At 21.5% G+C, this 17,995-nt stretch overlaps 1 protein-coding gene across 3 annotated transcripts; it reads left to right on the top strand.

The window, feature by feature from the left end:
- Positions 1–1,652: 1,652 nt before the first annotated feature.
- On the top strand, positions 1,653–16,566 carry LOC112599435 (monoacylglycerol lipase ABHD12-like). 3 transcript variants are annotated; one of them, XM_025346349.1, is made up of 11 exons: positions 1,653–2,167; positions 3,762–3,801; positions 10,127–10,276; positions 12,455–12,573; positions 13,315–13,420; positions 13,793–13,986; positions 14,060–14,192; positions 14,277–14,394; positions 15,576–15,737; positions 15,976–16,097; positions 16,255–16,294. In XM_025346349.1, the coding sequence occupies exons 3-11, from the start codon at positions 10,209–10,211 to the stop codon at positions 16,292–16,294; spliced, it is 1,062 nt and encodes a 353-aa protein (XP_025202134.1). In that variant the 5' UTR covers positions 1,653–2,167; positions 3,762–3,801; positions 10,127–10,208. The 3 variants fall into 3 exon arrangements, with proteins under 3 accessions (XP_025202134.1, XP_025202135.1, XP_025202133.1); XM_025346350.1 differs by lacking the exon at positions 10,127–10,276 and having other exon boundaries at positions 1,654–2,167; XM_025346348.1 differs by lacking the exons at positions 1,653–2,167; positions 3,762–3,801 and having other exon boundaries at positions 10,209–10,276; positions 16,255–16,566.
- Positions 16,567–17,995: the final 1,429 nt, after the last annotated feature.

The raw sequence follows: 17,995 nt of genomic DNA, 5'->3' as shown, positions 1-17,995 counted from the left end.
GTAATAGGAACCAGTAATATTTGCAAAGTATCTTTAAACTCTATAGTATAATGCTTTTAAAAATAACATTAATGCAATAATGCTGTGTATAGTATAAATAATAAATAATAATTAATATAATTAATTATACTAATTAGATATTTGTAAAATAATGAGTAGGTATCTAATAGGTATAGAGGATTATTTCTACATTTTTAATTTAGCATTAACAGAATAATAACTAATTATTTTTATATTTAAATATCTTAAAATACTGGTGTCTGGATTACCTTCGGATTTTGAACAGTATGATGAATATATTAGTTTTGTAATGATGTGATATATTTCCTGTTTATATGTATCCAGTATACACAACATATAAAGTGCTACGATTTTCATCGGATGATTTCTAGTAGAAAATTAGACTTAGTTAGTACTTTTAAGAAGTCAAAATAGGAAGTAATCATGAAAAAATAAAACAATTTATAGGAAATGAAATTGTTCGCACTAAACCTGTAGTTACTGATAAGATCGATTTCATTTTTTGGTGTAAATAGATCGTAAGATATTTAAAATGTTTATCATATGTTTATATAACTATTTGTTATACATAAAAATTAAAAACATTTTCAAAATTATTTTTACTCTTTTAAAGTTAGAGCTATTTTAGGCAAACGGATTTTTTTTTTAAATTATTGTTGATAAAAATGTTAGCAATCAAAGTAATTTATTTTACTTACAGTATCAATCTAATAAGTAATAATATAGTTTATATATAATATAAATTATATAAATTATTATTTATCAGTTATCAATGAACATACATTTAAAATCATCAAGATAATATTTTATAATTTATAGACTATTGCTGCTTTTGTGTATCTAGTCATCTAGATAGTAGATATTCTTAAAATTAAATTAAATCACTTAATGCACAGAAACATTATGCATCACTGAACAATTTTGATATTTTATTCGTAGTCATAAAATAAGTTATATGAGTAATTTAATATTATTATAAGAACGAATCATGTTATATGTTCGATACATTATTTTAATAAGTACAACCATCTTCACTAGTCACCAAACCCCGTCAAATTCATTACTTTTACGATTTAGGCAGTATTAACATTTTTGTGGGTAATATTATACTTATTTGGCTACTTAAGTTTTGGCCAATATCGCTTTAATTATGCGTGAAAGCTTCAGGGCAGGGTTAAAGCCACTCGAAAAGTGTGATACTCATCATTAACCCGCTTTTTATCGAAATTAAATAGCGCGATGGTCAATGGGTAATACAAATTACGAACTTAAAATCAGTTTGACAAAATTGACTATTTACTAATTAGTAATTTTACATTTTGTCCATTTTGGTAGGTAATTGAAATGTTTGTAATAAAAATAGTATTACCTATTATTTATTATACCCGTATTCATAAGCATGTAAGATACGTACATGTAGTGCATAATATGTATATTCAATAATATTGTCCATTTGTCCGTGTTCGTATATTCGTAAAATACCATTAAGCATTTACGAATTACGAGGACGATGAGAGTGATGCACCGCTGCGTGACGATCGACGGAGGTGAACGCCGCCGCCGCCGCCGCCGAATCACGTGATAACGTCGATTTGTGTACGCGTCGGTGTCACCGTTAACGGGCTGCGCGCTCGTACGATTTTCTGAATTTCTGATAAACCAAACCACGTACGGCGGCGGCGCGGCCGACCGAAATCGTTAATAATAATAATAATAAAAATATACTGGGAAATCTAATAACAGTGTGTTTATAAGGTCGAATACTCGTACACCTCCGCCGACGCAAACCGTCGTCCAACGATAGCGAACGCGGAAACGCGGATAGCTAGTCAGGTACCCACGTCCCACTCTTTTCACGACGCGTAATCGTCAATTCATGAATCGTGACTCGTAGACTATAAGCACAACTGCACAAGGCAGTCGCTGCACGCACGTCGCGGACCGTGGTCGGTGTCTTTTGTACGTTTTATGTTATTAAAATATTTTTATCTTAGTATTTAGTAATAATCGTCCGCGGTGGGTGATAGTCAACGAGACTTGTGTACCTCTATCCATTCCACTGATTTACCTGACGTCGACGGCGTATGAATACAGTGCACTAGATTGTGTTCAGATATGAACGTTCAATGACCATCGTTGTATACATGTGAGTAGGTGTACTGGACATAACATCGTCTTGTATATTAATATTTTATTAGGTACTTGGGAACCTTATAATGAATAGCTTAGACTGTCCTCTTTACCTGAATACTATTTTATTAACATTACCATGTGTTCATGGTGTTTAAATAATGGGAAACTGGATTGATATATATGTATATATACGTTTTGATGTATTACTACTTGATATACCACCTATAACCTAACCTATTTAATAACACCACCTATTAGTTATTGCAATAAATCTATAGTATTATTGAAGTACATTTATAACTTATATGTAGATGTATATTTTGTTAAAGATTTAAAATTGTTTTATATTTTGTATGGTAAGTATTATATGTATGAGAATATTAGAAAAATGTAAGAATTATTTATTTAATTTACATATTATTCGTTATTTAATAAATTTCCTGTTATATAACAATAGATTTTTTAATCTAATGTAATTTGTAAGCTAATGAACAATTATTTTGTTAGTATTTCTATTTGAAAAAAAATTTAAAAAATATATTTGTATTTAAATTATTTATTTGGCACTAAAACATTTTATTTTTTTTTCATTCATTAAATTTATTTTTAAAACTAATTTATAATTGAATGACTCATATAGGTATATTCACATTGATATCAGTTTTAGATGCGCAATATTTATTTACTTCTATTAAATTAATTGGAATAAAATCAAATATATAAATAATAATTAATTCATGACCAATTAGAATATGAATAAGTATCAGAAGTTTACATAATAGTCAACAACAAAATGGACCAATTGAATAATTTATATAGGTAGGCACCGATGACTGATAAATAATTACTTATACATGTATAATCTAATACAAATCAGTATTTCTAAGATTCTGAATACTTTTAAATGTATTACATTCAAATTTAAATAGGTTAGCTTTAGCAATTTAATTTGTTTATTTATTTTTGTTGTAAATGAAAAGTATATTTAGTTAACATAGGTACCTTAATAATGACTGAAAGTTATAATTAAATACTATTAATATAATATCAACTTTAATAGTTGCATAAAAATTAAAGGAATTATAATATTAATTTGAATTCATGTTTAATATAATTATATACAAATATACATATTTTACTATTTAGAAAAGTACAAATATTTAATGATTCATTAACTTTTATATAAAATTTATATCTATTATAATCCATGTTGTAAATTACATTGTATTATATATTTATTTATTTGATCATGATTTTTAACTACCTATTTTACTTAACTTATTTACCTATTTACTATATAGTGTTACTAGAATATATTTCTATTTGTTTATATTAGTTTTATCAGTTTTATGTAACTGATTTAATAACGGTTTATAAATAATGTATATTTTTAAAGTAGTTTGAGTTGATATAATTATTATAATAAAATAATTATTAGTTATATCAATATTATCAATAATATTTAATTACTTAATTAGCAATATTCAACCCAGAAATTTGAATAAGGTTTCTTTAAGCTATAATAAAAACATGAAGTAGATTTATTTATTTTTATTTTTTATTGTTAGGTACCATAATCATAGAGTATAATTGTTTATTTATTTCAGGTAATATAACAAATATGACTCTTAAAGGTTGCCTGAAACGGTAAGCATACAAATAATTTATTCAAATTATAATTTATAAAAATATAATGATATATACATTTTTATTGATTTAAAATTAATGTATATAATATAGATCTATTTACTGTACAATATGGACATATTGAGCATGGATTAGTTGGTTCTTAGAATTTAGTCATAATTTAAAAGATAAAAAATAAAGAGTTTTATAACTTTAATAAAAAGCAACTAATAAGTTGAAATATGTATGCATTATGCAAACATAGTAAATTATGTACCTAATAGCCAAAAAAGAAGAAATCATGAATATCTTTTGTTGGCCATATATTCACATTTTTATTGTGCATTAAATTTGTTAATGAATACTTCTACTTATTAAACAACTATCCAACTACTCGAAATATTTAACTTGTATGTATTTAAGTTATACTTAATTAATATTTTTGACTATATCTTATAGTGTTTATAACTCTTTAAGTTAAAAACATTTTATTGTTTCATTAATATAGAAATATAATATATAAATCACAAAAACATAATTGTTTTTTTATTTTAAATTGAACTTATCACAGTTTAAATATTTAAAAATTAAGTATCCAGTTACTATGATAACTTTTTTTAAATAAACGCCTACAATATTTTATTATTGTATAAATAAATTCAATTAATTATTTTTATTTTTATTCATAATTAATAACAGAATATCTTAAAATAAATTTTTGAATATTCACAGGAAATTGTTTTTTTTTATCTATAAAAAACACTTATGAAACTATAAAAAACATTTCAACTAAACATGAAGTAATAACGTTTAAGAAAGATAAAATAAAGCTTGAGAAAATTATGTATAAATATTGTATTATAAGTAATCATCTTAATCTTATAAATTGCTAGGTATATTAAAGTAAGATTTTTGATATTTTTGACATTTTCTAATAATCTTACATATTTTTTATATATTATATTATATTTCATGTGTATTTTATTTAGTTATTTTCTTTGCCATATTAGCCTATGTATTCCTACAAACTTCAACCTTTATGCAATGCACTGTCTTTACCAAACATTTTTATGGCAATAATTAATGGTACAAACTAATTTGTTATAATAATAAACTGTATAAAAATTAAAATTAAATACATTACTTTTAAAATAATAATATTTACTAATAACTCAGTATTAATTTAATATTTAAAAAAATATATATGTATCATTGATTAAATATATATATATATATATATATATTTATATATATGGATTATATTTAATCAATTTATGTATAAAATAAATATACAATAAAGTGTATGTATATATCCATTATAATCATTATATATATAAAATTTAAGTAACACAAACATATTTATCTATAAAATATAATTTCTAAACGTTTGATTTTTTATATTGAATAAGAAGAATAAAAATGCAAGTGCTCTTATTATTATGTATAATTGTACAATATTGGTGTGGTAATATTTCTGATAATAGTTGGTGGTTTTGGTGTAATGTCTAATACAATTATATATGCTTAACATGATAATTGTATTTATTGTTGGATTATGCTGTAGATATATTTATTTTTTCTTATAACTTTATTGACATTAGAATTATGACTAATAAATGATAATAGAATAATGAAGTGTATATGTGACTAAAATTGTATTGTTCAAAAACAATTTATATGAATTTATGTTAGATATAAGTTTTATTTTATTTATTAATAGTTTTATAATAATTGTGGAACTTAGAGTTAATTTTAATGACATTTTGCTAAAAGTAATAACTAGAGCGCAGATTTTTATGCAATTGCATATTTTTTTCCTTTTAATATTTTTGAATTTTTGTCAGTTATCTCCACGAATCATCATAATTTAAAGCTAATGGTGAAATTTTTTTTTGCATATTTCTGCATATTTGAAGGTTATTACATATTTTTGCATATTTTGGCAAAATTCAAAATTTATTGCATATTGAAGCGAAAATTTAAAAAAATTTAAAAAAATGTATTTTGACAAGTAGAATGATTTAACATTTATATCTACTCATTTGGCATTTTTAGTGATAGTCATAAAAAAACTGAAAACTCGAAATATAATTTTACATCTAAGCTTTTCAATAATTGACGAAACAAAAGGAAAAATGCATTCTATTTCTGGATCGAAAGGTGTAACACTTACAACAACATTAAACGAGCTTTCCAATAAAAATGAAGGTATGAAAATTCTACAAAAAATTAATTCAGTATTATTAGGCGAAAACATTCAGCTCGAAGACCTTTATCAAGATCCGACAATACTAAGTTGCTTCAAATATGCCCCAATAACTTTGGTTGACGTCGAACGTTCGTTTCAGTCTTTAAAAATATGTTAACCGATAAACGATACAGCTTCACAGAAGAAAAACTTGAAATGCATATGATTATTCATTTTAATAATAAATACAATTTTAAAAATAAATAAAGTTTAGAAAATTCCCTAAATTTTTTATTATTAAGTATTTAAGTAATTAATTATTATAAGTTTTATTGTAAATTTTAAATAAATAAAAAATTCTTGCATATTTTCATAATTTTGACTGCATATTTTCATGATTTTTACTGCATATTATATGGCATATTTTGATACTTTTAAGTGCATAAAAATCCGCGCTTTAGTAATAACTAAATATGAATTTAAAGCTTTAAAGTTTAGTAACCTATTTAGGATTTTTATAAAATTTCTTCTACAATCAAATTTGACTCAATCTAAAAGTTATTAAAAGAAATAAATACAATTAATAATAAATAAATGTTTAAACTAATGCGTTAAAAAGTGTTGTTATGGTGTATAAATTATCATTTGTGAATGAATAATTTTTTAGAAAAACAATATACCTACATTAAACAATCAAATATGAAATACATAGCTAATAAACAATGTACCATGTACACAATTGTATGGTAATAGATATTGGTTTTTAATATTTTTAAATTATAATATGTTATGAAAAAGTATGAATTTATGGCATTATTTTCAATGTTTGATCATTTTAGGCAATTTGAAAGTGATAATTTTAGAACTCCAATATTTTTTACAACACCTGAATAAAATATTCTCTACTTGGAATCTTATATGAATCAAATAATTGATAAAAAATACTGACATACTGAACACAATGTGTATTGTGCAGTATACTATATTGTAATAAAATTCTTAAATTAATTAATTGTACATGAAAGCTTATTTAAACCCACAAGTGTAATTGACAGGTTTCACTTTGTAACTCTTAAGTGCCATAATTATGAGTCATATAATAACTATTCAAAAAGTAGTAATAATTATTTATTTTGTGTAACATGTTTGTTAAGTTTAATTAAATTTAATATTTTAACTTAATTACTTACTTAAACAGTTATTCATTTAAAAAAAATTGTACAAATGGATAGTGCTCCCATGTACGTTCATGAGGTGTTAAATGGGTCATTGTAATGGGTGTATTAAACTTAAATTCAATGATGTATTATTATTTGCAAAAAATCAATTCTGAATAATAATAGTTTGTCTATAAATATTTAATTTTGATTTGATATGTCTATACATAATTTTAATTTTTTAACATACTTGTATATTTTTTAGATTTAAAATTTTTAATTTTTCTATTTTTTTAACTATAAAATAACTAGCAAATTTTTGTGATTTTGATAAAATTTATCAACATTTAAAATGTATATTTGTAAAAAAAAATATCCATGCATGTATTTTTAATATATTTATATCACTATAAAATAGCTAATTTTGGATATTATATATGATTTTCAAGCTTTTTTAAAGAGCCTAAAACTGTTTAATAACAATTTAAAAATTATATCAAAAAACTGTTGAGAAAAAATTGTTAGTATATGTTTGAATATCAAATGTTGATAATATTTGAACTTAAATCTCAAAATAATTTTTTACTAAACTTTTTTGTTTTCAATAAATAAGCTATTGAAGAATCTTGCAATCTTTTATAAAATTTTCAAACTTTCACAAATAAATAAAAATAAGGAAATACATAATTGTAAAAAAAAGTATATTTATTGCTCCTCTTAAAATCTAAAGTAATACTAGGTATTCTTTTAATAATATTTTCTATTTGTTTATTGAAATTCAATATCAAATTTTGTTTACTTCAATATTGTTTCTACTTTATCAACCTTTTTTAGGTCACTGTACAGTGTCTGGATAATTTAGATTTTTACTTTGACCAATAAAATTAAGTATTTTATACAATATTCAATTTCTTAGTTTTTCTATAATATATTATATAATAAATTAATTGCTGTTTATATTAACTTTTAATATATACCAATCAGTTAATAATTTGTAAGCCGTATTCTTTATTTTAGGGATATATGAGCTTTGTTTTTAATGACTTGATGATTGTTAATGTTCATAAAATACACAACATTACTTAGTAGACAGAATATTTATTAAAATGGGTGCAAGATAAAAATGTATTTTTCAAATAGCATATTATGCACAGTATCATTTATCAATTTATTTTCATTGATTTTGAACTATATTAAATACTAGCTAGATGTAAACAGTTTATTCATATTTTATTATATCAACACTAACGAGTAATGACTTATAGCTAATAATTAAATTATTGTGTTCTCATTGCTAGTTTTTTTTTAATGTATTTGTGTTCATTATAGCTTTGTATATTATTGATCTAAATAATCTATCTATTTTTTTTTTTAAATCAATGTGAATTTGTTAAAATTTAAATTATTTTAAAAGTAATTATTCAATAAACATTATTATAGTTATAAATTATATGCATGATAAAAAGTATAACAAAGAAACATTTAATAAATTTCAGGTAGACTTCTAGCCAAATGATAATATTATTGATGTAATGATGATAAAGATTAAAAATCAGTATATTCAAACATTTTTAATAACTTTTTATAATTATTACAATAACAATTTTTTAACTTAGCTTTTGAAATTGAAAAATTTATGTTAAAATAGGTTAAGTATACAAATCATAAAAGTGATCATGACAATTCACTGTCGATACTATTTAACATTTTCATGATTTACCATAAATACAATTTTTCAACAAATGCTTAATGTTTAGCTGGCAATACCTTTCAAAAAATCAAAATTTACTGCATAAACATCCAGAGAAATTCATATTTATGTACAATAAAATGTTAAAAATATTTTAACTAATTTAATCTAGTATTAAACATTTAAATTATTGAATTTTTAAAAAACAATTGTTTTATGTTATATATAAAACATAATTGGTTAAAAAAGTTTAAAATTTAAGAAAAAAATTTTGATTCTTCATAAGTTGTGCTTTTAGTAATTTAATATAAAAAATATGGAATGTATAAAATTTTTTTTTTAAATGAATATAAGTATAAAATTGAATATTTAAATAAAAATTTTTTATTTTTCCATTAAAGGTTTTAATTATTTTACTGCGATTCTAAAAATTTAACCATAGTGACTTGAAACTTTTCCCCATTACAAAAATTATGATTTTCCATACACAATGAAATTTGCAAAATAATTATTTTAAGCTATTTATACCATATAGTTATTGTTCTATTAGTTGATAGACCATCTTCATTTATAATTGTTTTTAATTCTATACAATAATTTATCATTAAATTAAAATCTAACACACTAATTACAGATATATTTTCAGTAATAATATACATTCAAACTCTTGACATGCTCCTACTATATACAGTAAAGGAACTTTACTGTTTTTTTTTTTTTTTTTACTAGAATTTTATTTTTATTTTAGGATATAATAATTTAGTGTGATAAATAATAAAAAAAAAAATTATTTTTTTATCAAATAACTATTTTAATTTATTTTTTGAAATATCTTTGATTGACTTCTGTTATGGTACATTTTTATTTGATTTATTTTTCATTAGTTATTAATTACTTATAATTACTTCTATACAAAAGCATTATTATAAGATTAGTCTTTTTAATTATTTTTGTCCAGTTAAAATTTATTTTTAACTTTTGTTGTTATTTTTTCATTTATTGACATGATTTATAATCTTTCATTATACTTATACATCATTATTTTACCTGATTCAAAAATTATTTTATTTATGATGAATTATCACAATTGATTACAATAAAATCTATTAAAAATATTGATATTCTTTAAAAATTTAATTTAATTCTAATCATTAGGTACTTAATAAAAAGTAAATTAAATGTTTAATACTTACCCTATAATAAATTCATAACCTTATAAAATATTAATAGTATGGGCTATATATTTCATGAAAATGTAGATAGCTTACTGAATTTAGCATTGACTGCTATGGATTAAATATTATGTTACAGGATTGTTGTATTTTAGATCTTTCAATATCAAACTACTTTATTATAGCTTCATTGTGCTGTGAAAAATACATATATCTCAATAATGGCACTATGCATGTGTTTTTCATTTATGAAACCTGTGATGATATTCTTGTTAATTTGTGTTTTCGCGTAAGTAATAATATTAAGACTGCATTTAATTTACTTACTTCATCTACCAAAAAATAAATCAACTAATTGATTTATTTTAAGAATTACAATTTTTAAAATTTATCTTAACCTAAATGTACTTCTTATTATAAACTGCTTTTAGTTTCATGAATACATCTAATTTAATATTCTGGACAAACATAATCATAATAATAAACATAGAATAAGATTAGAAAAGTAAACTAATAAATAATTATATTAGCTTTGCATGAAATAATATATTAATAATTTAAGTAAATAACAATTAATGTGAATTTAATATAATCAATTTTGGTTTCTATTATAATTAATAATAATGCACAAATTATTGTAAAAATAAAATAAAATAATTTTTATCACTTTTTAATATTTATTTAAATTTTTAATCATGTTTGTAGTTCTTAAAATTTAAATTTAAATAATATTCTATTATTTTGTGGAACTTTTGTAATTACAGGTATTACTCAATTTTTATAATAGAATTTTGTGTTATTGTTATTAATTTTTGTGTTATTGTTATTTATTTTTGTGTATATTTACATTTATACAGAGTGCTTCACGGTGAACTGACAATTGCAATAACTTTTGTTCTATTGAGCATATTCAACTTTTTTTTTTTTAATTGTTAATTGTTGTCTGCTCTATGATTAAAATATTTTTATTTGATATTTAAAAAAATTAAGATAACCATTTTATAAATCTGATTTTAAGAAAAATGTTGATGTCAAAAACTTTTACTAAGGTTGAGTTAATAATTTTAGTAAACAATTTTTAAAGTTTGCCTAAATTCAAATTTATTTCTTTTTATCGGTATTACAGCAATTATTGATTATCCAGAAAATCTATTTGAAATAATATAAAATTGTAAAAAATTCAAAAAATTGTAGAAGATAAATACCCAAACATTTTTCAATTTTTTTTTATGTGAACATGTTTTAAAAATTATATGAAAAAAATGACTATTTTGATTTTTTTAAATAGAAAATAGAAAAGCTTTTAATTTCTTAATTTTCATACAAAATTAAAAAAAAAAAAGCTGATAATGTTTAATAGAATAAAAGTTATTGTAATTGTCAATTAACCATAAAACACTCTGTATTAATAGTATAATATTGTAGTTAACAGTTTTGCATGAACTTCAATGGTCATTAAATTTATTTCTTTATTTAGTAATGTAAAACTATATCATTTATCTAAATTTTTTAGTAAGAATTTTCAATATATTGAAATTAAACCACAATTATTTAAATTTACTAATAATTTTTAATTAGGTATAAATGGCATTAATTATTATAAAATGTATGATATAAAATGCTCATAAAATAGTTTTTAATAATCAATGAAAAATATACCTACATTTTTTTCATTTATGATTTGGTAAATTTTTACAAAAATGAATTATTACTTATTTAATTTAGAAAATATCAATATTTTAACAATGATACTTAATAAACTTATTATTTTCTACTGTTTAAATTTAAAAATCCATCCATGTTAATTATATAAAAATTAAATTGATATAAGTAGTAGGTTTTAAATTATGTGAATCTATTAGATAGAAATTAATTAGTTTTTATTTCTTTAGAAAAGATTTACTTTCCAGAAAATGTCATATCAAAAATCTAAAGTAAAAATATAAACATTTAGTTTCTAAACATGAATTCAGTTGATATGTAGTACAATGTTTGTTTTAAGATAGCCTAGCAATTTGCCTAAGAATGTAAACAAATAATATATTTATTTCTATAAATCTTTAAGGCCTTAGTTTTATGGCCCAGGGTAAGTGATATCATATTACTGAGGACCTTTAGAGCTCAAGTAATTATAGCTCTATATATTTATCTAATATTTATTAGAATATTATTGATAAATATTACTATTAAACAAATTAAAATATTTTTTTTAATATAATTACTTTATGATAATACTCAATGTAGATTGTAAATAACAGGTATAAATTATGAATAACTTTTAAATTAAATAATTTATGGTTTGCATTATCATTCATGCATGTACAATTTTCAAAATAAAAAAAAACTCATCTGCATCCATATTGTAATTAAATACCTATATTTTAAAAATAGAAACTAAAAATGTAATCAATTATCTTTTTTATCTATTTATTGTATAACTATTTTATTTAAAATTGTATTTCTTCAGGACATGCTGCATAACATCAAGTTTCTTTGCTATAATATTATTTCTCATATTCATAGTGATACCAATTGTTTTTCGATATTCTCCATCACTTCAAAGAGGAATGATATTCTTAAATTATGGTAATAACAAATTATTTTATTTTAAATATTTTAAATTTATGTTTAATTATCATACCTTAGTACTTATTGTATGTTACTGGTCATTATTAATAAATTATGATAGCCATTGATATTTATATTAACTAATCAATTTAAAATTTGCTGTAAAAACATATACTTTTGCAATTTATTTATTATTTACAAATTAAATAGTTTAAACAATAATTTTATCCATCATCCCAATACATCTCAACAAAAATTTGAAATATGCTCTTGATATCTATCTCATTTGACATCCTTTTTTATTTTTGCTTTCAAATTAATCTGTTTTCTTAATTTGTTTCAATGTCATAAAACAAACATATAAAAATATAAAATATAAAATGTTTTAATATTTTATTGGGATAAAATTAATGTTTTGTATAATACTTAAGTTTTATATGATTATTTATATTTTGTGGGTAGTATTACTTTAGCTGTTAGTCAAATAGTGGATTAATGTATACATAAGGAGTTAAAATTTTCAAGAATTGTCTAAAAAATACTATTTAAATTTTAAATTGATTTTATTTATTTATACCAGAGTACCTAAATTGTACAAATTTAAAATGTTACTTTTTTAATCCAAAATTATTTATTAAATTAAGTTTTGGCAAGTATAAAAATTATAATATTAATTTTAAAATATTTTAAGATCAATGATTATAACATGTTTTTAACAGTTAAGTTATCAACACTAAACTATTAATTATTATTTTTTAGTTCGTATGCCATCTACTGTTAATTATAGTCATCCTGAAAAGTATGGTATAAGAGGAACTAGAAATTTCTATATAAAAACAATTGACAATATGACATTAGGTGTATGGTATGTAACCTCTTATTTAATTTGTATTATTTAAATCATTAAAAATTATTCCATTTGTATTTTAAATTTAATAAACATATATAATAATTTATAAATATTAAACTTATTTTGATGATTACAATTTTAAGGTATATTTGAACAAATATATGGCAATTAAAATGTTTAGAGCTTGGACAATTTAAATTATCTATGTATATCTCAAAAATCAATAAAAATTAATTGGAATTTTCATTTATACTATTTTCAACAATCTTTTTTTGTTTTTGTATAACTTATGAATATCATACTAAAATATAATATGTAATATAATTTATAGGTGTATAAATTCTTTGTTGGTGATTGTATCTATTTAATTATTTTATCATATGACAGGCATGTTTTACCACGCAATTTATTGGATAAATACGAAAATGATAATTCAATTTATGAACAACTTTTAAGTCATGGTGAACCAATCATAATATATATGCATGGAAACTCAGGTACTCGGGCGAATGAACATCGAGTTCAATTATACCATGTGCTTCAAGATATCAACTGTCATGTAATAGCAGTAGATTATAGAAGTATGCCACTTGAGCAATTTTTTAATTTTCTTTTTCTTGTTATTTATAATTTTTAGTAATTTTTTTACTATAGGTTATGCCGATTCTACTGATGTCGAAGTCAGTGAGCTTGGTGTAGTTACAGATGCAATGGAAATGTTTAAATGGACACATCAACGTGCTAATGGCATCCCGATCTTTGGTTGGGGTCATTCTTTGGGAACTGGGTGAATTTATATTTAAACATAGTAATTTAATTGAATTAAATTAAACTTTTATCATTTAAAATCAAAAAAAAAATTATTATTCAGAATTGGAGCTCATGCATATTCACTGCTGGAAAAAGAAGGTTTTTATCCAAATGGCCTCATACTAGAAGCTCCATTTACCAAAATGAGTGATGAAATACGAGAATATCCACTTACCAAAGTAACATATTTTTACTATTATTAAATTATTTATAATTCTTTTAAGTCAACATTAGTATAAAATATCATCTAACCCATTACCATAGTTAAATTAAATTTATTGATTATAATATTAAAAATTTTTAATAACTATAATGTAGATGTAGGTAATAATATCATATTTTATATTATAGTTAAAAATTAAACTTTATTATAGATAATTATTATTAAAGAAATACAGTCTAAATGGTTTCATAATAAAAAATATTACCTGAAAGAAATTCTGGTTTAGTAATTCAAAGATAAGAAAATATTTTGATAAACTAATAGCTCTTAATTTATTTTGATGAATAATTTAAAAAAATTATTTTATGATAATACAGGGTTTATTAATGATTTATGATATGGTTAAACTATTCATATCTTACTTAGGATAAGCTTTTTTGTAGACACAGATAGCTTCATTGACTACAACTTTTAATTACTCCCTAAAAGAAAGATAATAATTTTATTGTCAAAACAAATATAAACTAGTAAGATACCTTAGTAAATTTTAATAATTTTTAGTTGTCAATCATACTAACATAAATAGGAATTTTTAGATCAGCTAAAAAAATAACATGACAAATATCTATCAAATTATAATCAAGTATCTTTGGTTATAAAATAATTAAACTGCTAATTAGAAATATAATATGCTAAAGATGAATACAAGCATTAATTAATTTGTAGCTAGAATATTAACAGTACAACAGCATTTCAACATATCTTCAAGCAATATCTTTTAACGTTATAATATAAGCTTATAATCCAAAAACTATTCCTGAACGTGACAAATTATCTATGTATCTTATAACTTGTATTGTCTTAATATTTAGTAATGTATTTCTACTAGTTTTACTTTATGTATTAATATATTTCACAATTGATGTGAGCAGTTAAACAACTGAACATTTAAGTTATAGGTAGTTTTTTTTATGAAAATATAATCTAAGATATTTTTTTGTCAATATTTCTTTAATGAACATTTTGTTGTAAAATAGTCTCAAAAGTTAGCATTTTTAAAAAGTTAAATAGTTTTTACAATTGTAGTTATACAATGTTTAACTATAGTGTTATATATCATAAAATATTATTAATATTTTGACTTAATTCATCATTATTTAATGAAATATCATATTTTTATATGTATGTATAATATAGATTCATCGACTTTTGCCTTGGTTTGAGTTTTTCATCATTGAACCAGTTGAGAAAAATAACATCATTTTTGATACAGAAACAAATTTGATGAATACTAAAATGCCAATATTGATTTTACATGCACGTGATGATATTGTAATACCTTACGAGCTAGGTGAAAAGGTAATTTTATAATTTTCATTGTTTTAAATATTATTTATTTGGTTTTCATGAAAATTTTGCTCGTAATTTTTATATTATTATCCTTAAAATATCAGCAATTAATTATTAATTTTTATAAACTTTAATTTCATAGTTGTCCTAAATCATTTTTAATATACCTATATTTAAACTTAGTAGTGAAATTTTACCTTCAAATTCAATACTACTAAATAATGAGCTATACATTTTTTATTTATAGTTATACAAACATCTATTGGAAACTAGAAAAAATACAACTACTGAAATTGTGTTGTACGATAGACATTTCAAGTTTGGACATAAGCATATATGTAAAGATAAAGAATTAGGAAATCGGACCAGGTGAGTGTTATAAATTATTCTACGAGTACTTCTTATTTAAAGAATTTTTATGTTCTATATTTATGAAATGAAATAGTATTGCCTGTTGAAATAATATTTTTAGATTACCATTGATATTTATTAATAAAAAATGTGTATGTATTTTTATTTTTTTCAGGAAATTTATCAATGAGTCTATAAAAAATTTATCTCAGTAAATGTTTATACTTTTTTATCCGCCGTTAATTTACGCATATGTAGTGCATGCAGATATGATGGATTGATTAATATTTATGTTTAGCTCAATTTTTATTGTTTTATGTTTGTTTTTAAATTGTACGATTAAATTTAAATCCTACTTGATATGTTCATTATAAAAGTGATACTACTTTTTAGCTTGGTAATAATTTTTAAAATATTTAATGATTTTGTAATTGTGACAAATATTCTATTGGTCTATTATTGTAAACTTATTACAATTATAATTTTATTTAATTACTTTTTACGCTGTTAATTTTTTTCATTTTTTACAAATTCTTTCTTTGTAATTATTTCTGTCTTCATTAAGTATATTCGAAAATTCTTAGCAAATATGTCAAAATATCAAAGCTTGCTTCAATTCTTTTGTTATAAACGTATAATTTATAACAATCAATTCATAGAAAAATGTAATATTCAATTTTTGAATTATTCATAGCTTTTTGTATTTGTGAAAATACATAAATAATTGTATTTCTTATTTTAATTTTAATTTGAAATTTTTCAATTAACTATCTAGTGTTAAATTATAGTACACTTAAATGTTTATATTTTAAAAAAATCATGAAAGTTTACTTTTTTTTGAATTATTATTGTTTTGTTTTAAGTACATAGTTTTATAACAATTAATGTTTAAAGTATAATAAAAAAATAATAATAAAAAAATAACCATCCTATATTTTTAGTGAAATGTTAATGCTACTCATTCTTAAAAAAATTCTTGTCGGACATCATTTTTTTTTATCTTTCTTAATGTAAAAGCATCTGTTAAAATGTTTTATAATAAACTGATTTTATTTGTTTTTACCGCGATTTTATGATAGTATAATTTAATATGTCAAAAATTAATGTATTATGTGGTACTTTATTTACAAGAATTTTGGATTTTGAATAAAGAAAAAAATATATTTGTTTTCAGATAATGTTTTAAATATAAACGTTTTTATTGACTGCCTTTTTATGCAGAAAAACTCACCTGAATAGATAAGATTTGATTAAAAAATGTTTACCAAACAATTTTGACGATTAGAAACAAGACGTTGAAGGCACTTAATTGTATGTTATTCAAGGATTTTTTTTTTTTAAATGTAAAAACTAGTTTCATTCAAAAATACATTTTTACTATTTATCTATTTCCAACTCATTTGCAACCATGTACAAATCTAACCTAAGTTCTTACTTGTAGTGACCGTAAACAGAAAACAGACTTTTTAGGACATAAAAACATTGTATTATTTGTTTATTACCTAATTAATTTTATTGGGAAATATTAACAGTAATAGATAATTTAAAATGTTTAATAAAGAAAAATAGTTTTATATAATGATTAATACTACAGATTACTGACTAAATAATAACAGAAACTAGCAGTGAATAATAGTCATTACAATAATTATGGCTATAAACTAACTTAAGAATAGGTGACTAACTTGTTTGCCAGTTACATTAACCAGTTGATGAAATGTTTGTGAACATAGTCTTAACACTTAAGGGGACAATAAACAAAGTAGGCAAATTGTTGAGGAACTCTGAAACAAATACAGGGTACTCATGGAGGTGTACATTAAATGTAGTATGTTTCATCATTAATTTTTTGGGGAAAATTTTAGATTGGTACCAACTATTCTGTTTTCTAATGTTTCTTTTTAATCGTAATGCCT

Source organism: Melanaphis sacchari, unplaced genomic scaffold, assembly GCF_002803265.2.
Source record: "Melanaphis sacchari strain LSU unplaced genomic scaffold, SCAv2.0 Contig51_pilon_pilon, whole genome shotgun sequence".
NCBI lineage: Eukaryota > Metazoa > Arthropoda > Insecta > Hemiptera > Aphididae > Melanaphis > Melanaphis sacchari.
This window is presented reverse-complemented; position numbering and strand designations above follow the sequence as displayed.

Coding starts and splice junctions, on each gene's coding strand:
- LOC112599435 (XM_025346348.1), top strand. CDS start 10,209: ATGGCACTATGCATGTGTTTTTCATTTATGAAACCTGTGATGATATTC. Junction 13,421..13,792: donor AATATGACATTAGGTGTATG/GTATGTAACCTC, acceptor ATCATATGACAG/GCATGTTTTACCACGCAATT. Junction 15,738..15,975: donor CTTACGAGCTAGGTGAAAAG/GTAATTTTATAA, acceptor TTTTATTTATAG/TTATACAAACATCTATTGGA.